This window comes from Hyperolius riggenbachi, chromosome 10 (assembly GCF_040937935.1).
Source record: "Hyperolius riggenbachi isolate aHypRig1 chromosome 10, aHypRig1.pri, whole genome shotgun sequence".
Taxonomy (NCBI): domain Eukaryota; kingdom Metazoa; phylum Chordata; class Amphibia; order Anura; family Hyperoliidae; genus Hyperolius; species Hyperolius riggenbachi.
The window spans coordinates 123,586,990-123,601,695 of NC_090655.1; the positions used below are offsets into that span (position 1 = coordinate 123,586,990).

General features: G+C 46.4%; 1 protein-coding gene across 1 annotated transcript in view; it reads right to left on the reverse strand.

Moving 5' to 3' along the window:
• Window positions 1-14,706, reverse strand: part of NDUFB8 (NADH:ubiquinone oxidoreductase subunit B8) — a 28,700-nt gene that overhangs the window by 2,316 nt on the left and 11,678 nt on the right. The window contains exons 3-4 of the mRNA XM_068257877.1: window positions 13,138-13,237; window positions 3,346-3,501 (exon numbers count right to left, since the gene is read on the reverse strand). Coding sequence (XP_068113978.1) covers window positions 3,346-3,501; window positions 13,138-13,237 — 256 coding nt within the window. The remainder of the gene's footprint in view (window positions 1-3,345; window positions 3,502-13,137; window positions 13,238-14,706) is intronic.

Sequence of the window (14,706 nt, forward strand, 5' to 3'; positions counted from 1 at the left end):
TGAATCTGAATCGCGTGCAGTGTGCAAGAGGCCTAAAACTGGCAATTACAAGCCAGGTTTGCAGCAGAGAGTGGCAGAAACAGCACAGAGGGGCCCAGGAGAACATAATGAATAGAATGGTATGCTTTTTGCTGTAAAAATTTTAGAGTACAGATTCTCTTTAACTCTTTCAGGCAGAGGAAAAGAAAAAAAAAAAAAAAAAAAAAGCATAGTTATTTGTGTGCGTGGCACTGTACATGCACGTCTATCTCATGTCACATGTCCCTGGTATCCTTTAACCACTTCACATCCAGACCTTGTTTTCCACTTATTGACCAGAGCAGTTTTGACAGTTTAGCTATGTCCTTATTTAATCAGAAATAACTTTATCCCTTACTTATGACACAGAAATTAAATATATATTTTTTTCAAGACAAACTAGGCTTTCATTGTATGCCAATTTTTCCCTCGAACAATTTTGTTTTCTATGAATTTTAATGGGAAAATGAGGAAAAAAAATTGACCACACACATTATTTCTCAGTTTTACCAATTCCAGTTTAAAGGACTTACGAGGCGAATGTCAAAAAAAAAAAAAAAAAGTTAATTATCTTATTGCAAAAACAGACCTCAGGGCAGACGATCAGCACCTCCCTTGTCAGTTTCAGGCCCTTTGTTATCTAAATCCAGGATTCATTAGGGCTGGTTCAGACGGACGTTTGCGGAGCGTTTACCGCAAGCGTTCGGACCGTCGCGGTAAACGCTCCCATTCAAGTGAATGGGAGCGTTTACACCGAGCTTTTGCGCGCTTTTACCCGAACGCGGCGTTCGGGACCCGATTTTCGCGAGCGTTCGGGCTGCCCCTGGAAGCAACATGTAGCTTCCAGGGAGCGGCCAACCGCGACGGCTAATGTTCCCCTACGGGGAAAAAAAACCGCGACCGCATCACGACGCGACCGAAGGCTACTGAAAGCCTGACCGCGCAGCCGCCGCAACGCCCCCAGACGCGACGCTACGCAGACGTCCGTCTGAACCAGCTCTTAAAAGCCCCGACCCTCCCCAGGGTCGCCTGAGCTGATGGGATTAGAATCGCCGCTTTAAACAGCAAACGCCTGTGCAGTTCGCTTAGCAGCTGGTGCGACTGCGCGGGTTTCCAGCCCTGTCTGCGGGCCGTCCTAATACTTTAAGCCATAGACCCTGAACAAGTATGCAAATCAGATGTCTATGACAAATCTTACAACATTAGCTGCATGCTTGTTTCAGGTGTGCGATTTAGACCCTACTGACAAGAAAGATCAGCAGGACTGCCAGGAAACTGGTATTGTTTAAAAGGAAATAAATATGGCAGCTATTATAGGTCTCTCACCTCATTTTAAAGTCTTAAAGAGACTCTGAAGCGAGAATAAATCTCGCTTCAGAGCTCATAGTTAGCAGGGGCATGTGTGCCCCTGCTAAAACGCCGCTATCGCGCGGCTAAACGGGGGGTCCTTTACCCCCCAAAATCCCCTCCGTGCAGCCGGGGATCTCTTCGGGATTGAGGCAGGGCTAACCGCCGCAGCCCAGCCCCACGCACGTATCTCCGCCTCTCCCCCGGCCATCTCAGTCTTCCTTCACTGAGAGGGGCGGGGGAGAGGCGGTGATGCGCCGCTGATAGACGCGACTGGAGGCAGGGCTGCAGCCGTTAACCCTGCCTCTAGGAGCGGTTTGGGGGTGAAGGGACCCCCGTTTAGCCGCAGGATAGCGGCGCTTTAGCAGGGGCACACGTGCCCCTGCTCACTATGAGCTCTGAAGCGAGAATTATTCTCGCTTCAGTGTCTCTTTAAAACCTTTTAAGATGCAATAAGTAGCATTTAATTAACAAGCACACAAAATGTACGCACTGACACCACATTGAATACAGTTTGTAGCAGATATTACACAAAATGTACGCACTGACACCACATTGAATACAGTTTGTAGCAGATATTATTGCTCACATTTTTGTTAGATCAAAGGAAAGCAATGAAACTAAGTGTGTGAGAATGATCATTAAAATTTATTTTATGTGGTGTCTATAGCTTAAAGAGAATCTGTATTGTTAAAATCGCACAAAAGTAAACATACCAGTGCGTTAGGGGACATCTATTACCCTCTGACACAATTTCGCCGCTCCCCGCCGCATTAAAAGTGGTTAAAAACAGTTTTTAAAAGTTTGTTTACAAACAAACAAAATGGCCACCAAAACAGGAAGTAGGTTGATGTACAGTATGTCCACACATAGAAAATACATCCATACACAAGCAGGCTGTATACAGCCTTCCTTTTGAATCTCAAGAGATCATTTGTGTGTTTCTTTCCCCCTGTTCTCATGCACTGAAGTTTCAGGCAGCTCGTTTCTTCCGGCAAACAGCTTTGCCCTTGTCTGTAATTCTTCAGTATGTGAAAGCCCAGCCAGCTCAGAACACGATTTATCCAGCTTGTAAAAGATAAGAGAGAAGAGAGAAGCTGCTCTAATCCTAAATAACACACAGGCAGTGTGCATAGAGGGGCCTGGAAGGGGGAGTTCATAGCAGAACCACAACACTGAAGAACTTGGCAGCCTTCCAGACACAGGCCGACAAGTCTGACAGGGGAAAGATACATTGATTTATTACAGAGACTGTGATAGCAGAAAGTGCTGCAGTAAGCCAGAACACATTAGAATAGCTTTTTGAACTTGTATGATAAAAAACAGGATGCAATTTTTGTTACGGAGTCTCTTTAAAGGGAACCTGAGACGAGAAGCGTTCCATACTTACCTGAGGCTTTCTTAAACCCTCTTAAGGCCGCTCATCCTTCGCTGTCTCCCTGGGTGGTTTCAGTCCCTCGCAATTCAGTCTGAAAGCCTGGCCAAGTCGCCCTTCATCGCGCATGCACAGCCAGCTGTACTCCCCTGTCATGCTCCCGTGCTTAAGAGTATTCTGAGCCTGAGCAGTGTTACTATGCAAGCGTTAAACTCTCTCCAGCCACGGGAGCATGCCTAGCCGGGCCACGAATGTGCACTGAAGCGTGACTTGGCCAGGTTTTTGGACTCAATTGCGAGGGACCGGAACCACACGGGGAGACAGCGAGGGACAATCGGAGGACATCAGACACGGATTTAAAGGGGCTGACACCGTGCCAGATTAAATCCAGCAATAGCGCCCCTAGCGGCAGTCATGTTTTCCTGTGTCCAACATTGGGCCTAGAATGGAAAATGCCACTGTCCGACAGATTGGAAAGGGTTAAACAATAGCTACTTACCCAGCCAACTATAGTGATTTCAACTATCAACTCATAATAGCCATGCTACTGAACAGATATTACAAAAGAGGACATTACATACATTTTAATGCGTAAAAATACATACAATAGGTTGATATGATGGATATGCATATCCAAGATAGAACAGGACACCCATAGTGACAAAGAATCCAATATACACTTTAAGCATCCAGTCGAAAGGTGCAGGGGTTGGTGTTGTGTCCATTCGAGTGCGGATGAACTTATCAAAATCCCAGTGAATCTAAACAAAGAAACAAAAAAACAGTATAGTTACACTGAAACAGGTTGCTGGAATAGCATGCATTGCAAGCAATTTCAGTTCACAGAAACAAATGAAAAGGATCCAGAGAAAGGCTAAAGTACACCAGGAAAACTATGACAGAAATACCTTCTTATCCCAGAAAGAGTCAAGACTGCACCTAGTATATTGCTTCAATATTGCCTGGCAATTGACTGGATACCATTACTTGTAACAGTATCCAGTTATGTTTTCAGCTTTGAAACCATTACAACTCTTGGTCCTTATTCAATTTACTTTTTCTCCCAAGTTTTCCCCTAGATCATACATGTCAAACTCCGGCCCGTGGGCCATATCTGGCCCTCAGAGCCATTAAATTTGGCCCCCAAGTGGTGTGCATTATGTTTGGCCCACTCTAGACCACCAGGGAAGCTGTATTGGAGGTGAAGCCCTAGAACACCAGGGAAACCATATGGGGGAGTTAAGGGAAAGCACTAAACACTAGAGAATGGAATAGAGGAGGGTGGGGGCCACTAGACACCAAGGAATGGTATAGGGTTTGGAGGGGGGGGGGGCTATAAAACACCAGGGAACTTCATAAGGGGTGAAGGCGGCCATTAGACATTGTGGTTGGCCTGAAACTTCGCCCCAGTCTTTAATTTTGGACCACTTTGTGCTTGAGTTTGACAAGCCTGTCCTAGATGATATTTTCACACCTCAGGCCGGTTTCACACTGTAAACTGGCGGCTTCCGCCGCACCACCAGAAACAGTCCTTTGGGGAATACCGCGTTACTACACGGTATTCCCCATCTGGCATTGGGCTGAGCAGGCAGTGACGCACACTTGCAGTCACTTCCTGCTTTGGGTATACAGAAGTGCACGGAAGCGTATTGTAAAAATACACTTCCGCGCGGCGACGTCATATTGGTAACTTTTTTTTTTTTAAATCCCCACGTTGTCATAGACTAACATGACTTCCAGGCCGACGCAGATCGTCACAGAGGACGTGCAGTAACGTAGTTCTGGAATAGCGTTGAGGATGCGGCGAAAACGTCACTTCCATCACATTGCTCCGTGGCAGTATGAAAGTCTCCATAGACTTTTATTGCTCGGCGGTGGAGTGCAGTAGAAATTCCACACTGCCCCTCTGTGAAAAGGCCCTCAGTGCTTTCCCGAAGCCTTATCAGCCGGATGCTCCGCTCAAATAATTTTGCTGAGCGCCCCGTCTTCCTTGCTTTTCTTCTCTCTCCCCTCCTGGCCCTACAACGCTGCAGACCTGAATTTTGTAATTCAGGCAGCATTCTCTAGGTGGCAGCAGCGTTGTACACAGGTACAGCAGACGATCTTCCTCATACTCAATGCTGACATGCTGAGAGAGCTGCTAACCTGTGCCTCTCACCATCATTAATATTCACTGCAGTCCGAGCTGGCCCCGCCTCTTCCATGTGCTTGTGAAATGCGAGTGTAAGCTTTTGCTATGCCTTTTGAAAAGCCTACTGTAGTGTGTGGTGTGTGTGAATGTATAGTGTGGTGAGTGTATGTATAGTGCAGTATTCTCTGCACTATACCAGCAAAGCGCTGGAAAACCCCCTGAAAAGCATTCCAGTGTGTATGGGGCCTTGGTGCCATATCCCTATCATCACATGCATGACTGACAATGACCAGATAACATTCACTGTGCATGCTAAGTACATGACTTCTGCTGCTGGACATGCACTAGGAGCCAGAGAAGAGTGCTGATTAACTAATCACACAGGCAGCACCAGGGGTGGTGAGAACCCCAGTAGGGGGTAAAAACTATGCTAATTTTAAGCACAGTGATTTGTGAGCATATAAGTTAGATTGTCTTTATACTGCTTAGTACACACAATGCAATTTTCTGTCAGAATGACAGTCGAATCGATTATTTCTGACAGGTCTGATCTGATTCTCGATCATTTTTCTGATTCATTTTGTATAGACATGATTAGAAAAGCGATTGGGAATCAGATCAGATGTGTTGGAAATAATAGATTGGACCTTCAATCAGAGAAAATTGCATTGTTGTGAACTAAGCATAACAGCTGAGACCAGGCAGGCTAAACTGAACATTTAGCCATTCATGTGCAGATTCTGAAAGCTGGAGAATCAGGGGTTAATTTAAACTAGGGAAAGACATTTGGTGTTAGATTACAAAGGTTTGTGTAGTGAGATAGGAGGCTGAGTGAATGTCATGGACCAGGCTTCTCTTGCAGCTGGCTGTAAAACTGCTCCTTATATACCTCTCATGACACATCATTGCATTCCAGCGGTTCTGGAGGTGTGTTTAGCTTCTAAGGGTACAATGGTTAATTTGCATATATTCAGCAGTGGTGCCTGGGAGACATCTCGAGCTCACTCTAACCTGAATTATCGCAAATCTTTCTGTTTTAGGAAAGCAAACTTTTGTTTTTCATGACACAGAAGATGAGAGAAAAACATATATCCTACTAGGAGAAGAGGAATCCACAGTGACAATCGCTGCACACTATGTCACAGCATGCCACAAACTGAGAGGAGCATAACGGAACTGTAAACCTAAAAAAAAATGTCCACAGACTGCTTAGCCATTGTCCCCCTACCCCACCCCCTCCCATGCCCCCTATTTCCCCTTGCTTTGGCAATACCTGTAATGAATCTTGGTCATGCCAATGAAGCTATCTTTGCAGTGGCGTAGCTAAGGAGCTGTGGGCCCCGATGCAAGTTTTACAGTGGGGCCCCCAAGCACTCTATACAGAACAATTAATACGGCGCACCAAAACCTGCCAATGGCAACTACAGTGTCAGAGGTGCTAGAATGGGATGGGGAACAGTTTGTTAATGATTATCACTATTCAAAGTATCTTTAGAGGTGATTTTTATGAGCACAGGACCAAAATAGAGCTAATACTGTAGTAGAGAGAGGGCCCTTCAGGGCCCCTCTGGCCCAAGGGCCCCGATGCGGTCGCTACCTCTGCACCCCCTATTGCTACGCCCCTGTATCTTTGATTTGATTGAAAACATCCCTGGCAGTGTTTAAATAGGGTATATTTGAAGTGTTGTAAATTCTCAATGCTTGAACAATTTGGAGTAAATAAACATTTTGATTTGTTAATGAGCAGCCCACAGACACATTAAGCTTATCTGATGAATGGAAGGGAGGGGGAGAGGAAGGGGCTTTGTGCTTCTGCACTGACAGGGAGAGGAGGAGGAGGAGAGCGTCTGCCATTCCAGTGGCCAGGGAAATAACTTACTCACCATAAGGAATAGAGCCATGCAAGTCAGTCTCTGCTCCCTCTGTGTACGCCCCGCCCTCCAGCTCCTTCAAAGCTCCCGTGGTCACACTCCTCTGCTCTGTGCTGTTACGAGCTTTCCCCGCCCCTCTTCCACGCTGCTGATAGGAAGAAGCTGAGGAGGAGGGAGAGATCATGTCTGACTGACAGCTGTGGGCTGTCTGCGTTGCAGGGCCGGATTACCGACCAGGCAACAGAAGCAGTCGCTTGGGGCCCTATTCAGAGTCAAAGGGGCCCCATCAGCACATAATACGGCCCTCGCCATCCTGTCAAAGGACACCGCCCGCTGCTGATTGTCTTCAGAGCCTGGCTCTCCTCCTGGGTCCCCCTCCTGCTACTGTGCGCTTTGCCACTGCCCGCTCCTCCCTCCCTTCCCACAGAGAACCACAGCTCCAGCGGGCAAGAATAATAGCAGCAGGTGACAAATGCCCACTCACCTATCTGTGATCCAAGCGATAGCGGTCCTGTCACCCGAAACTCATCTGTCTCCTCTACAGTGCTGCTGTTCGCTCTGAACTTCCTGATTCTCAGATCAGACAGGAAGTAGGAAGTAGTAATAGTAGCAGTAACAGAGCAGTGGCACTCTAGAGGAGACAGACTGTCATCGGATGATGGCACCTCTATTGCCTGGATCGCAATAGGTGAATTTGAGTCATCTGGTGTTGTCATTCTCCCCCGTTGCGGCTGCCCTTCTCTGCAGGACTAGCCTATTCATGGGGTGGAGGCTGCATGATGGATGTGGCTGTCTAGTTTGGGAGGAAATTGGTTGTTCGGTGGTGGGGGTAGTGGTTATGTAATTCTGTCTTGGGAGCAGCTTCCAGGTTTGTGGTGTGTGTCCAGAGCTTTCGGTTATTGCCAGGCTAGAGATGCAGGGGGAAAGTTCTGCCGCTGTGATATGGGGCGCCCTCTTCACAGCGGTGCCCCGAGTGACAGCATCCCGCCCATATATCTTTCACTCTGTATGTTGCCGCTGCTATTCCGTGCATTGTGCACTCGCAGAGGAAAGCGGGCTGTTGCCCATAGCAACCAGTAGCGCGGCTGCCCCGGTGTGTGCGGCATGTTGCTGTGCACACAGCAGCTGCATCTTTTCATTCTATTATGGGGGGGCCCAAATCAGTTACTTTGCTTAAGGCCCCATTTAGCCTTAATCCGGCTCTGCTGCGTTGACACAGCCACTGCCACTGAACTAAATAGAGAAGTGAAGAAGATCAAAGACCTTCAGCCAGCCGTGGAAGGAGGCTATAAATAACGTCCGGGCGGTAAAAGCATTTACCCGGGCGGCCCGCCCACTTAAATGGCTCTAGGGAGAACACTGTAGTGTGGTGTGTGTGTGTGTGTCAGAGGCCCTTGGCAATTGCCCAGGATGCCCTTTTGGAAGCACCAGCACTACATTTCCCTTTTCATCACGTACAGATTAGTACGCCATCTAGTCAGTTGGGGGGCAGGGTGAGCCAAATGACGGCTCACACTGCTGCCGCTGAATCACCAGATGGCATTAACCACTTCCCGACCGCCGTATGTACAATTGGCGGCCGGGAAGTGGACCCCGCAAGGACCGCCGCATGTACAAATGGCGGCGGTCCTTGTACGGGCATGGGCGGAGCGATCGTGTCATTCGTGACGCGATCCTCCGCCGGGGAATGGCTCCGTCCCCCTCGCGCTGTAACCCGCCGGCCGTTCGGAAGCGCCAGCGGGTTACTAGCACCCGGATCGCCGCATTCTAAGTGTATAATACACTTTGTAATGTTTACAAAGTGTATTATACAGGCTGCCTCCTGCCCTGGTGGTCCCAGTGTCCGAGGGACCACCAGGGCAGGCTGCAGCCACCCTAGTCTGCACCCAAGCACACTGATTCCCCCCCCCTTCCCCCCTGATCGCCCACAGCACCCCTCAGACCCCCCCCCTGACCACCCCCCAGACCACTGTTTGCACCCAATCACCCCCTAATCACCCATCAATCACTCCCTGTCACTATCTGTAAACGCTATTTTTTTTTTGTATTCCCTAAACTGCCCCCTGCTCCCCCACCCCTCAGATTCTCCCCCCCCCCCCCCCGTGTACTGTATGCATCTATCCCCCTGATCACCTGTCAATCACCTGTCAATCACCCCGTCACTGCCACCCATCAATCAGCCCCTAATCTGCCCCTTGCGGGCAATCTGATCACCCACCCACACCAATAGATCGCCCGCAGATCAGACGTCAGATCACCTCCCAAGTGCAGTGTTTACATCTATTCTCTACCCTAAACACCCACTAATTACCCATCAATCACCCCCTATCACCACCTGTCACGGTTACCCATCAGATCAGACTCTAATCTGCCCCTTGCGGGCACCCAATCACCCGCCTACACGCTCAGATTGCCCTCAGACCCCCCCTTATCAATTCGCCAATGCATTATTTACATCTGTTCTTCCCTATAAATAATCCACTGATCACCGGTCAATCACCTGTCAATCACCTATCAATCACCCCCTGTCACTGCCACCCATCAATCACCCCCTGTCACTGCCACCCATCAATCACCCCCTGTCACTGCCACCCATCAATCACCCCCTGTCACTGCCACCCATCAATCACCCCCTGTCACTGCCACCCATCAATCACCCCGTCACTGCCACCCATCAATCACCCCCTGTCACTGCCACCCATCAATCACCCCGTCACTGCCACCCATCAATCACCCCCTGTCACTGCCACCCATCAATCACCCCCTGTCACTGCCACCCATCAATCACCCCCTGTCACTGCCACCCATCAATCACCCCCTGTCATTGCCACCCATCAATCACCCCCTGTCACTGCCACCCATCAATCACCCCCTGTCACTGCTACCCATCAATCACCCCCTGTCACTGCTACCCATCAGATTAGACCCATATCTGCCCCTAGGGCACTCAATCACCCGCCCACACCCTCAGAACGCCCTCAGACCCCAGCCCTGATAACCTCCCCAGTGCATTGATTACATCTATTTTCCCCTCTAACCACCCCCTGAGACACCCATCAATCACCTCCTGTCACCCCCCTAGCACTCCTATCCATCAGATCAGGCCCAATACAACCTGTCATCTAAAAGGCCACCCTGCCTATGACCGGTTCCACAAAATTCGCCCCCTCATAGACCACCTGTCATCAAAATTTGCAGATGCTTATACCCCTGAACAGTCATTTTGAGACATTTGGTTTTCAGACTACTCACGGTTTTGGGCCCGTAAAATGCCAGGGTGGTATAGGAACCCCACAAGTGACCCCATTTTAGAAAAAAAGACACCCCAAGGTATTCTGTTAGGTGTATGACGAGTTCATAGATTTTATTTTTTGTCAAAAGTTAGCGGAAATTGATTTTTATTGTTTTTTTTTTCACAAAGTGTCATTTTTCACTAACTTGTGACAAAAAAATAAAATCTTCTATGAACTCGCCATACACCTAACGGAATACCTTGGGGTGTCTTCTTTCTAAAATGGGGTCACTTGTGGGGTTCCTATACTGCCCTGGCATTTTAGGGGCCCTAAAACCGTGAGGAGTAGTCTAGAAAACAAATGCCTCGAAATGACCTGTGAATAGGACGTTGGGCCCCTTAGCGCACCTAGGCTGCAAAAAAGTGTCACATGTGGTATCGCCGTACTCAGGAGAAGTAGTATAATGTGTTTTGGGGTGTATTTTTACACATACCCATGCTGGGTGGGAGAAATATCTCTGTAAATGACAATTGTTTGATTTTTTTTTTTTTTTTTTTTTTACACACAATTGTCCATTTACAGAGATATTTCTCCCACTCAGCATGGGTATGTGTAAAAATACACCCCAAAACACATTATACTACTTCTCCTGAGTACGGCGATACCACGTGTGGCACTTTTTCGCACCCTAACTGCGCTAAGGGGCCCAAAGTCCAATGAGTACCTTTAGGATTTCACAGGTCATTTTGCGACATTTGGTTTCAAGACTACTCCTCACGGTTTAGGGCCCCTAAAATGCCAGGGCAGTATAGGAACCCCACAAATGACCCCATTCTAGAAAGAAGACACCCAAACGTATTCCGTTAGGTGTATGGCGAGTTCATAGAAGATTTTATTTTTTGTCACAAGTTAGTGAAAAATGACACTTTGTGAAAAAAAAAAAAACAATTAAAATCATTTTCTGCTAACTTGTGACAAAAAATAAAATCTATGAACTCACCATACTCCTAACGGAATACCTTGGGGTGTCTTCTTTCTAAAATAGGGTCATTAGTGGGGTTCCTATACTGCCCTGGCATTTTAGGGGCCCTAAACCGTGAGGAGTAGTCTTGAAACAAAAATGACCTGTGAAATCCTAAAGGTACTCATTGGACTTTGGGCCCCTTAGTGCAGTTAGGGTGCAAAAAAGTGCCACACATGTGGTATCGCCGTACTCAGGAGAAGTACTATAATGTGTTTTGGGGTGTATTTTTTACACATACTCATGGTGAGTTGGAGAAATATCTCTGTAAATGGATAATTGTGTGTAAAAAAAAAAAAAATCAAACAATTGTCATTTACAGAGATATTTCTCCCACCCAGCATGAGTATGTGTAAAAATACACCTCAAAACACATTATACTACTTCTCCTGAGTACGGCAAACATGTGTGGCACTTTTTTGCGGCCTAACTGCGCTAAGGGGCCCAAAGTCCAATGAGCACCTTTAGGCTTTACAGGGGTGCTTACAAATTAGCACCCCCAAAATGCGAGGACAGTAAACACACCCCACAAATGACCCCATTTTGGAAAGTAGACACTTCAAGGTATTCAGAGAGGGGCATGGTGAGTCCGTGGCAGATTTCATTTTTTTTTTTTGGTCACAAGTTAGCAGAAATGGAAACTTTTATATATATCTTCTATGAACTCACTATGCCTCTGAGTGAATAATTTGGGATGTCTTCTTTCCAAAATGGGGTCATTTGGGGGGTATTTATACTATCCTGGAATTCTAGCCCCTCATGAAACATAACAGGGGGTCAGAAAAGTCAGAGATGCTGGAAAATGGGAAAATTCACTTTTTGCACTATAGTTTGTAAACACTATAACATTTACCCAAACCAATAAATATAGGCTGAATGGTTTTTTTTTTGTTTTTTTTTTAATCAAAAACAGGTTTGTCCACATTTTTCGTGCTGCATGTATACAGAAATTTTACTTTATTTGAAAAATGTCAGCACAGAAAGTTAAAAAAAATCATTTTTTTGCCAAAATTCATATCTTTTTTGATGAATATAATAAAAAGTAAAAATCGCAGCAACAATCAAATAGCACCAAAAGAAAGCTTTATTAGTGACAAGAAAAGGAGCCAAAATTCATTTAGGTGGTAGGTTGTATGAGCGAGCAATAAACCGTGAAAGCTGAAGTGGTCTGAATGGAAAAAAAGGGTCTGGTCCTTAAGGGGGGGTAAAGCCCACGGTCCTCAAGTGGTTAATACTTTCACCATCCGAGTCGGAGCAACTCGGAGAGAGAAGACATTCGGGGTCCGGTGATCGCCGGAACCCTGGATTACCTTAACGCAGGGCACGGACTTTAGCATTGCAGCTATATAGCTGTGCCGTCATCTGGCACTACGCACCTCTGTACATGCACCCAGATGAACCTGCTTTGCTGTCCCGTTACACCCGGCTACATTTTTCTGCCACTGGACTGAAAAAAAAAATTCTGATGAGAACACTGACACCTTATCAATAAAATGCCTTTTAAGCCACCAGCATGGACTAAAATGCTCTGAATAATTTAACTTTTTTCAGTAAAAGTACTTTTTCAGCCACTGTTTTAAACCTTTTCAATTGCAGATTGCTGAAAAGTTATTTTAAACAGGAGATGAAAAAAATGATGATCTAGGAGAAAACTTGGGAGATAAAGTGAATAGTCTTACGGCCATTTTACACTTAATGCATTAATATGCATTTTTTCCATAACAGTGCATTGTGAAAAAGCTTTCAGTTAAACCGCTGAGCGAATTTCTGGTATTTTTTCTTAGTAATTTCCCAGCGATTTTTCACTGTATAGAAAGCATTTTTTCAGCGATTAGCGTTTTGAGATTTCTAGTTTAATTAAGCCTGCAGAATCGCTCAAAAAACGCTGCAGGCAATGAGTTTGCGTTTCAGCAAATTGCTCAGATAAGACTTACACTTCCACATACTTTCATTGTACACACGTCTTTCAAACCGTTAGCAATTTTCAGTGACGCTGAAATTTCTCTGAAAACGCACAAGCGTGAATGGGCCCTTACTCTGAGCTTGTACTCATGCTAGATTCTTGGCAGACATGCCCCCCCCCCCCCCCCCCAGCAGAAAACACTCTAGCCTCTGTATGAGGCTCAAATCCAGTTCATTACCGTTTCTCCCCAATTTCTTCTAAAGTCAGAATGGTCCCAACTGTACCATGGATCTCTTTCTTCTTGTGATTTGTCAGGAAGCATTGGATAATCTCCATACCTGGCAAACAATACAACAGAATATCCAACGTTCTGAATAAAAAAAAAACTTGCAAGAATGCCCATTATCACATTCAATTCATATAGTGGAAGACTGGGTGATTTTCTAACTGTCTAGGAAGCCTATGATGCTATTTCACATATTTACAAAACATTTTATGCATAATTACCATATTTTCCACATTATAAGACGCTCTGAAATATAAGACGCACAGGTTAAAGGGCGAAAAAAAAAACAGGGATAAAAATATATACTAAACCTGGTGCGTCCGTGTTCCAGGAGGGTCTTGTAGATGTTCTCCCCCAATTGGTGTCCTCCTGTGTCCCATGCTGTCCCCAGTGTGTCTCCACTCCAGTATGTCCCTAGTGTGTGTCCTGCTATCCCCAGTATGTCCTTAGGATGTCCCATGTTGTCCCCAGTATGTCCCAGTGTGTGTCCTGCTGTCCCCAAGTGTCCCCCTGTATGTCCCATTTGTCTCCAGTACTTCCCCTGCTGTCCCCAGTATGTCCTGCTATCCCCATTCTGCCCCCAATGTGCCTCCCATTGTGTGTCTGCTCCCCCGGCCTGGTTAAACAAAAGTAACAAAAAGTCAAAATTTGCCAGGGATATGAATAATTATGGGCAGCACAGTATATATTGCATGCATGGTATACATTGCAAACCGCATGAGTGTTTATTAACGGTGAATAAAGCGTAGCTGGATGTCTGTCTTAGCATATCTTCCATCCCTTAGGACTCTGTTCCCCAACCCTGTCCTCAAGGCCCACCAACAGTGCGTGTTTTGTGTAAATCCACAGAGGTAGCTAATCAGCTCCGCTGCAACACCAATTACCTCACCTGTGTAAGTTTGTGGTTTTCTGCAAAACATACCGTTGGTAGGCCTTGAGCACAGGGTTGGGGAACTCTGCCTTAGCATATGCATTTCCAGTAAAAGGAAGCCCTCCGCATGAAATAATAAGTGCAGGAGTGCTTACGCAGTTCAGAACTCCCGCATGCCCAGTTCAGAATCATTTATCAGTGCTTGGTAAATACCCAGGAGGCTCTGGTGGGAGAAAAGGTCCTGGAACAGGAGGAAAATAACAAGCAAGAGGATGGTCTGTAGTGGCTACTCTAGTGCCTAGGTTCTCAACGTGTGGTAATATGCCCCAGAGGGCTACTTCTGATGGGTCCAGAGAGTACTCAGGCTATAATTAGGCTAGTTAATTAGGTTTAACAAATTCAGAGTGTGGTGATATATTGAGGTGCTGATGATGTTAGGAATACATAAACATATTCTATCATTTTTATGTCTGCTGTATATCTTTCAGAGGTGGATGTCAGCCAGTATGGCTTGAAGGTATTGGCAGCTAGCTTCATGGACTGTTAATGTGATTGTGTGTGGGTGTCAATAGACAGACAAAAGGGAACCTCATTACCAGTCACCTTCAATAGGCAAGGAAGCAGCTCATTAGGCCACTAGCAGTCACTTT